Raw genomic sequence first — 9163 nt, forward strand, 5'->3', positions numbered from 1 at the left:
GGGTTATAGTGGGTCAGAAGCTGAATGAAATCAGCATAACTTTATTACAAAAAGCTAACAACACTCTCTTAATACATCCTGGGATGTTGTCTCCCATGCACACAAGTTGTGGGAAGCAGTTCTTCCACTTGATTCAGCACAAATGAGGCAAAGACACTCTCACGGACCCAGAGGGACAGATTTCCATCTCCAGCTCCCTCTGTGCAAAAATGAAGTGGATTTCTTACCTGTGGGGATTTTTTTTTTACCATCTTGAATTTTCCTTGAGCCCGATGAAGGGCCTTTGGGCCTAAAAGCTTGCAGAAAAACGTTTGGTTTTTTTGGCAATTTCCTAGTTGGTCTAATAAAAAGGTATCATTTCTGAACCAAGAGTTCTAGATTTTTGCATGTCCAGTTTTGGGCACTTCATTGAAGGAAAACATGGACAAAAAGGAGAGCAACAAAAGAGGATACACATCTAGAGAACAACCTCAAGAATGGGTTTGGAGAGGGAGGAAAAACCAAGCAGACTCCAAATACAAAAGATGTTGTTATAACAAGAGGATGGTGATCGATTGCTTAGCTTAGAAATGAGCAAGAAGATTCTAATAAGTGTAGTTATGCACAAAAACAAATGAACTACAGAGGCTGTGGACTCCACTGTTGTGAGCTTTTGAGCGCAGGTTAGACAAACAAGCGTTTCCATGGATTAAATAGAAACAACCCTGCCTTGAGCAGGGGGCCATATTAGATGGTCACCTGAAGTCTAGCCCTACTTTCCCATCATTCAATGCCCCAAAACAGAAGTGGTCAGTTGGTCTGTATTCCACATCCCTCAGAGTGCTCAGCTTTGGCCTCACACTGAGTCCACTGCAATCATTGAGGCCTCTCACTGCTTTCACTGACTTTAGCTAAACTCTTATTTCTACCAATGCGCGATTTTTCAGGATGGATGCCACCCTCTATGAGATACCAAAGCTTTTGTCTTAATCTGGACAATACTTATTATCTTTTAGGTAGCATACTAGCTTTCAGTAGGTTCCTGTTATCTGGGAAGTTAATGTTTTCAAGTACGCTCAGGGACATGAGCATGTCTGTACAACGGTTACTGCACGCATCTGCTTGCTTATGTTTTGAGTTACATCTACTTGGCCTACTGACAAAAATAAGTTCTCACTATTCTCAGCAACCCAGAGCCAATATAACTGGAGATGAATGGATTGCATTATACACTACCTCAGGTATCCTCAACAAAATTGCCAGCTAAGTTTGGATTACAGAATCTTTGTGGCTATTCCTGAAGCAGAAAGCATTTTTTTTTTTTTTAAATGCCAACATAAAAGTAAGAGAATAGTGTCATCTATCACCAAGTTCCTTTGACTCCCCACTACTCCTTGAATGTAATGCTTTACTTGCAACTTTTACACTGCAAGTACAAATAAAAGGACACACAGCAGTGAGAACAGTGGGGCCCCAATCCTCATGTTTAGAGCTTCTGGGCACACAGCATGAAGGTTTTTAAAGGGAAACTACACCAGTTCATGGTTTTCTTAAGGCCCAAGAGCAGTTGATGTCAGACCCGCTGGGATAAACTGTTCTCGGCGAGGGGGCTCTCCATTAACTACAAGTCTGGGGAAGAACTGGTAGAGGCCCCCAAACAAAAGGGAACATGGAATACAATATGGAAGAGTTGCGAGTTCCTCTCTTGCAAGCTCTGGAGAGAACAATTATGGCCGTCAACAGGGAAAACTAGAAAAGGACCATGGTCTAATGGGAGTCAGCATGGGCACCTGAAGCCAAAAAACGATCAGTCCTGTAAGGAAAAAGGTATCCATAAAAAATGAGAGAGAACAAAAAGTGCATCCAACATGACTTTGTGAAAAGCTACCATAATAGAACAGTCACCATCAACAGTTTGATTTTCTGCACTGAAGCATCCATCCTCTCCCCCTTCATTATGGCGCTCAAGAAAGAAGCATCAGCTTTATCGTTAAGGATTGCTATTATGTCCAAACACCCGATAATACACGTCAAATACATGGCTTTTAAGAAATAACGCAACCACACAAGCCACATTTCAATTATTCTATCTTCCATTTTAAAAACAGGTCTTTAAACTAAAACCAAAAAAAAAAAAAATACAAGTCATCTCCATCTCATGGCTAAAGGCTCAGACTTCAGCTTCAACCAAGTTCATCAAAGGTAGATTCCACTGAACGTTAGCTCTCGTCACAAACCAACTCCCCAACTCAAACCAGTGCAGAATTTTTCATATCAAGACTTTGCAATTTGACAAGCAGTCATCAGAAACAGCTTCTACTATCGTATCTGAGCTCAAATTTGCATATTTTTGGCCAGTAGGGTTAAACAAACCATGAAAATCCCTTAAGAGAAAAGGAAATGCATAACAGTGAGCCTACATTTAGAAACAGCAGGACAAATGTTTAATATGTTAGGAGAGCTTTAGCTCTTATACTCCCCTCACAATCAATCAGTGGGAACTGTGGAGTTGAAATCTTTTTGTATACATGTTAAGTTATTTTTGATTGTCAGTTTTTTTATTATGGAGCAGCAATGTCAGTTGAACTGGAGCCAAATATCTTTGAAAAACAAGGGGTCAATTCATGCAGTTACTGACTGCAGATGGGACAAATCAAGGAACTCATTTATAAATAAGAGAAAGAAGAGAAAGAAACAAACCCCTTGAAATACAACAGTTAGTTTAGGGTACTAAAAGAATCGTCAGGCGTGACCTTGTAATACAAGCACACCTACATAGTACTCTTTTGGGGTCTCCTGAATATTGAGGTTTCATAATATCCCAAATAATGTGTTACACTTAAAAAAAAAAAAAGGTGACGTTCGATTATACCACCAAAATTCCTAGCAAAACAAAGCTAGCACCAGTGGGTTATGTACAAACTAAAATGGAGTACACTGCAAGGGACAGCCTTGGAGGGGTACAGTATGCTCTTCCTGCTGAGAAGGAAGCCTCTTGGTGGACCCTGCTAAACTACTTCCAATAACAATAGGTTGTGAAGGTGGGGACTGGATTGCCACACTATGTTTCTGACAGATCTTGGACTAACGAAGGGGTAAAAGATTTGAGAATTTTGGCCTTGAACCTCACAACTGGTACACTAAGTTCCCACTAGGTTCTGGAGGCCACTTCTGAAGTCAACTAAATGATGGAGCAGAGGGGAAAAACCTGGGCCACTGGAGGCCTCCTTTGACCATCACTCATCAAGGTATAGATTGACGTACCCTTGGAAACTCTTTACTGCTGTTATTTGGGAGCTCCAAACAGAAGTGCTACGAGCGGAAGCCTCAAGTCTACCCTAAGAGCCCTCTGCATTTCTCCAATTCGTTGCTTTGTAATATGCAAGATGGAACAGACCTCTTCATTTGGGGAGACTGACCAACTCCTTGTCTATTCAGTTAAAAATAAATTTCAACCAGAAAGAAAATGTTGGCAGGTGTAGAAGAGAAGGTTGCTTTTTGAGTAAGGCTACCTGCTGGACCGCCACTACTTTTTACATCCCATTTGAACAGTTTCAAAGAAGTTGCTTAGTTTTCAAACTTTGCCATACTGTAGTAAATACTCAACAACACTGCACTCCAGATTCATCTGTACTTTTCTGAATGCCAAATTCAGTCTATGTCTTCATTCTTTTTATGGGGCATTATTTCATGCAATAAGATTTTAAATATTTTTATTCTACTTCTGAACACTAACCATAAAATTATTTTTAAAAACATGGGACTATGTCCATGTTTTAAAAATAAAATTATTTTTTTATGAATAAGTCAAATTCTTACAAAAAGTTCCCACTAACAAACTAATTTTAATTGACAACCTGCTAAACAAGTTCTCATAACATTCTACTTTATAGGCAGAATCTTCTAAAGATGTACAAATGCCAAGTAAAACAGGGCAACAGCATCAGATTATATGGTTGCAAACTGGCATCGTCAAATTATGTCACTGACAACTTGGTAGTTGGGCTGGAGTGTTGTCCCTGTGATGGTCCATGGGATGTGAAGCAAGGGGCTTTGGTGACATCTTTTACTGGACCAGCTGTATAGCTGGGAGAGCTGCTGGACATGTTTGTGGGCACCAAGTGCTCTTCCCTTGGATGACCTCCCACTGAATGCCCTCCCCTCAGGTGACCTGAGGAAGTTGGACCTCAGCTCTCACAACTATAGTTACTCCAGTAAGAGATATCACTAAAAATCCTTGTCTCATTGAGAATTTTTAATATTCACACAGCTTAGTTTTAAAATAAAATATTTTAGTTGAAAAATCTTCTGGCCCACAGTTCCAACCCTCAATTTAAGTTGCACAGCTCAAGGAAGCAAAAAGTGGGTTAAAAAAAATGGTCACAAACTCCTCTGTGACCATTTCAGGCTGGACATAAGGAAGAACTTGTTTACTGTCCGAGCCCCCCAAGGTCTGGAACAGACTGCTGCTGGAGGTGGTTCAAGCGCCTACATTGAACACCTTCAAGAGACAACTGGATGTTTGTTTATCTTGCTGGGATCCTACGATCCCTGCTGACCTCCTGCCCGTGGGGCAGGGGGGTGGACTTGATGATCTTCCAAGGTCCTTTCTAGCCCTAATGTATATGAAAATCATTTTTCCACCAGTGACTGATACTGAAAGTGGAAGGAACCACAGAAAAAAAAAAAAAAAGTCTCTCTACAGTTTGTTCAGAATATTTGCTTTGCTGTTTTACTCTAATGCAGCAATTATCTGCTAAAACTGTTTTCTGTTTCAAAGATTCTCTCCCCCCCACCATACATAACTACAATGTAATCCCACAGAAGCTAGGGTGCAGTGCTTAGTACTTATCCCATCTCTCATACCCACCAGTACAAACTGGTTCATGAACTGATTTTTAAGTCCACTAAATAAGCCTTGGCTGCTCAATAGTTAAAAAAAGTTTTAGGTAACTTTTTTCCTTTTTTTATTAAGTACAAATTGGTGTACCATCTACTGCATGGTGCAATGCACTGCTGTCAAAAACAAATGGATCCCATCAGGTCTGCAGTGCATTAGTTTTATTCCAGCAGTTTTTGGCATAGTAGCTTAAAAGAAAAGCTGGAAGAATTCCAGGCACTTCTATAGTTTCAAAATAATAATAAAAAGGCACCCCTCTGGCTCTCTTGAGACCTTCTGAGCTACTTAATACAGTACATGGACTCTAAAAACAGCCCACATCCAAAAGTCACAGAAATGTTGTATACTTAATAGTAATATCCCTCTCCCTCCAAAGTTCTCAGTACATTTCTTGTAGAATTTCCCCCCTTAATAAAATGTACATCTGGCTTGCATCAAACTATCAGATATTCAGGCAGTACTTACACATCCATGTGATGGCCAGCGCTCTGCAGCCCATCCCCCATCTCCCTCTCTATTGCACTCCATTCACTTGAGAGAAAACAAATCAAATGAGAAACATCACACATGAAGGGTAAGGGAAGTGAATAAGCTGCATCCTGTATATAGTTTCTTTCCAGGTGACATGAGTGGAAATTGCCTCAAAGTTATACTCTGCCAAGCTGTTGTCTTCTTCTACGCAGCATCACTGAACACAGTGCAATACTGAAGCCATCTAAACCATCTTCCTCTCCTTCCCCCCAGTCCAAACCACAAATTTGAGTCAGGCATGATGAGAATCTTCTTCAGATAGTTGGGAAGAGTAAGAAAAATCCTTCCTAGTACAAAATGAGAACACAGAGTGCGTTCTTTTGCACGGACACTTTTACTGCTATTGCCCTCGGTACAAATTGCCAGGTTGTTATAATCAAGTCTTAACATGGGAGTCAGATTTTTTTTTTTTTTTTTAAAATGAATAAGAGAAATTTTCCACACGGGATGCTTAGTAGATAGAGGACTCCCATTTCATAAACTGGAAAGTGAGTAGATTTATATTTAGATTAGATATAACAGAAAGAGAGTTTCACTTCCGACACAAGCACTTAATTTCACTTTATAGTACATTATTTGTTTATATACAACAAATACAATAAGCTATAAAGAAATCCAAAAAACACACCACCTTAAAATTATTACAATATCCTGCATATATAAATGGATTAAAAAGACAGTGTGGGGGTAGAGCAGCCACCAGAACTGGGGTAAAGATGGCAATTGCTTAGAAGTCTACAACAGATAAAGCTTTACACAAATTTGTGTTTATTATTAAAACAAAAACCAACTTATTCCTGCTGTATCTGAGAGGAGCTGGCATATTTTTGCTTATCCTCGTGCAATTTGTGCTTAATACTTTCCTGCTCTTTCACATTTAAAAAAAAAATCTACTTCGTTAATTTTGACATTTGTTTATCCTCGTGTTATTGCAAAACTACACCTAATTTGGTTTTAAACCCCCAACCAGAAGAGACATCTGCAACCCATTAACCTACTGAATTAAATTTAGCGCTTGAACTGAGTGTATAAGCAGGAGGTTCCCCTTAACCAGAAGTTGGATTCTTTAATTCTCCAGCGAGATGGAAAACTTGAACAGGCAATTCGATCCAAAAAACCCCCTTACTAACCAGCCCAAAAAAGGTGAAAGTCTTAAAAAAAGGTGTTTAAATAGAATAGTGGATATTATTGTTGATTTTTAAAGCATTAAAAGAGACCTGGATGCTTTTTCACAACCACAGGTACAATGTAACAGGTTTACTGACAGTTTAAAAAAAAAAAAAGAAAAAGGGTAATTGGGTGGTATTCTAAAAAGGAGCACAGTTAAAAGCCGAACCGAAGAGAAACAAATTATGAAGTAAAGCATCTTGTTGAGACTGAAAAAATTTAGCAACTGTTAGAGGTGTCAGTTAAAAGGAACTCTAAAAATTTACTGCTACTGTGTTAAGGACACCTTACAAGGTAAACATTTTTGGTATAAAACAGAGATCAGAAGTTTGCAGTTTTCAAAATGCAACTTTAAGTAGTGTATATAAAACTCATTTAGAAGCTCTACTTTTAACATCCATTTAAGTCTTACCTGAACACTCTCCCATAATTCCCATGAACTTTGTACACACCATATAGACGGTCTGCCACTCTCTAAAACATTTTATAAAAAAAAAAAAGTTAATTACGGTATAAGCCTCTTTCTTTTAGATGGCATTTACTAATCGCGTGCAAGAGGATGCATCTCCCAATAAAAAACAACAACAACACACTTCCAAAACAATAATCCAGGCCTAGAGCTGCAATATTTCAACAGTGACATACAAAGATGAAAATATTCCTTTTAAAAAAAAAAAAAAAAGTTTAGCACAGTTCCTTGGTCTTAAATGACCACCACCATAAAATTGTGTGGGTGGGGTTGTTTTTAATAGCAAGTTATACTGCGAACTGCTTTTAAAGTATTGACAAGTGAACAAATTATGCAGACTGAAGAGGATAGAGGCGACTTAACGCAGATAGCTGAGATGTAACTGTTTCATGCATCTGCTCTGCCATGCAGTGAGTGAAAGCCAATTCACACCAGTTTCGCAGTAGTTTCATTCAGGAGTCAAACTGCCCCTGTTAAACTTCCACTTCCCATGGAAAACAATGACATGAAACCAGTTATTGCAAAGTACCTGGTACACACTAAAGTCCCCCTTAATTACCTCAGTGTAATTTGTTAATCTGTCCACATCCTTTGTGTTATGGGCAGAAGCAGAGGGGTAGCAAGCTCTTTCAGTGCATGGGGTGGGGCAGGGAGGGGTATGCCAACGGCTGGATGAGGGGGGAGAGGAAGGAAAGTCTTACCTGCCCAAGCCCTCCCCACAGTGAAGGCAGCTCCTGCAGTAGCAACACTGGCTTGGGCAGCTGCATTCCCATGGTACAGGGAGCCAGCCCTGGAGTGCCATTCACTCCCACTCTTGCCCCAAGATATGCTAGCAGGTGCAGCCATGTGCCCAATGTGGCATTCTGCTTGCCCAACTTGCCCCACACCGTCCCCCAGATATACTGCTGGATGCACCTACCCAGCTCTTATGTCCAGACAGCACAGATTTCCAGGGGAAGGGGAGGAAAAAGGAGGAATGCAGATTCCAGTGACCCTCCATAGTCGGTGCCGAGGGCTGGTGCCCCATTCATCTGCACCCTCCCCAGTTGCATTAAAAACGTTCTAAAGAGGTCTCCGCCAGCCCCTCTTATTTAGATCATCAACACTGGAATCAAATCCGAAGGGCAATTCACTTCACCTATCAAATACCTAAGCAGTTAGACATGGGTGTAGGTGAAGCACATAAAAGTGTACATGAAAACAAGGCCAGGCCTTCACTTCAGAGTTGTGGCAAGCCTCCTCCTGCCCTCATTCTGCCTGGCTACCTCCCTATGCGGTCCGAGGTGGGACTTTGAAACCAACAAAAACCAAGTTTCCGTTATAAAAAAATTGAAACCTTCCAGGCTTCTCCACATAGCACAGACACAGCGCCATTTCTTTGGCATCTGTACATTTCCCATTCTTCACTATAACAATAAAAAAGCCCATCACAACGCTTGCTGACAAAGCCAGAAATCAGTTCACAAGGTGAAGAGTCAGAAACTGTCACCAGTATTGCAGTACAGGCTATAGAGGGGTTGCTCTTTTCCTTTTCTAAACTCTGAATTCAGAAGCAGGAGCTGTCATTGTCTTTTATACTTATCCAAACACCACTGATGTACCCAAGAATTAAACACAGAAATGTATAAGAATCACAATTATGTACATGTCAGAGACAAAAAGGAAATAAAGTAAGCAAACCGCTGCCTAACTCATACATGTGGTACATGCAGGAAGGCATCATCACTGGAACGCCAGCAATTAATCCTCTAACATGCCTCAGCTCGACAGGGCAATTAATTACCATCCACTTTTGAAGCTGTTTCACTCCCCCCCCAAAACAATAACAACAACAACAACAACAACAAAAAACACAACCCCCCCCCACAAACAAAACAACCAACCCTTGTTGAATATGCTAAGAATTAATATCATGCTCCCACTTATGAGGATTGTAATTGCTTTCCTCCTCTTCTCTTTAAGCTTGCGTCTTTAAATCACAACCAGCCTGATTGCCCAAATCATGTTAAAAGAACATAAACACCAGACGGCAAAGCTAACATGTTTAATGATTTCTTTGCCTCCGTCTTCCTAAGTAGGGACCAGAACAGCCACCTCCCTGCTGGGCCCCCCTCGGG

The 9163-nt window shown here is 40.4% G+C and overlaps 1 protein-coding gene across 1 annotated transcript in view; it reads right to left on the minus strand.

The window, feature by feature from the left end:
* Positions 1-9163, minus strand: part of SNX4 (sorting nexin 4) — a 47771-nt gene that overhangs the window by 9117 nt on the left and 29491 nt on the right. The window contains exons 8-9 of the mRNA XM_019554190.1: positions 6990-7051; positions 5345-5410 (exon numbers count right to left, since the gene is read on the minus strand). Of these exons, the coding sequence (XP_019409735.1) occupies positions 5345-5410; positions 6990-7051 (128 nt within the window). The remainder of the gene's footprint in view (positions 1-5344; positions 5411-6989; positions 7052-9163) is intronic.

Source organism: Crocodylus porosus, unplaced genomic scaffold (assembly GCF_001723895.1).
Source record: "Crocodylus porosus isolate Cpor-Errol unplaced genomic scaffold, CroPor_comp1, whole genome shotgun sequence".
Classification (NCBI taxonomy): Eukaryota; Metazoa; Chordata; order Crocodylia; family Crocodylidae; genus Crocodylus; species Crocodylus porosus.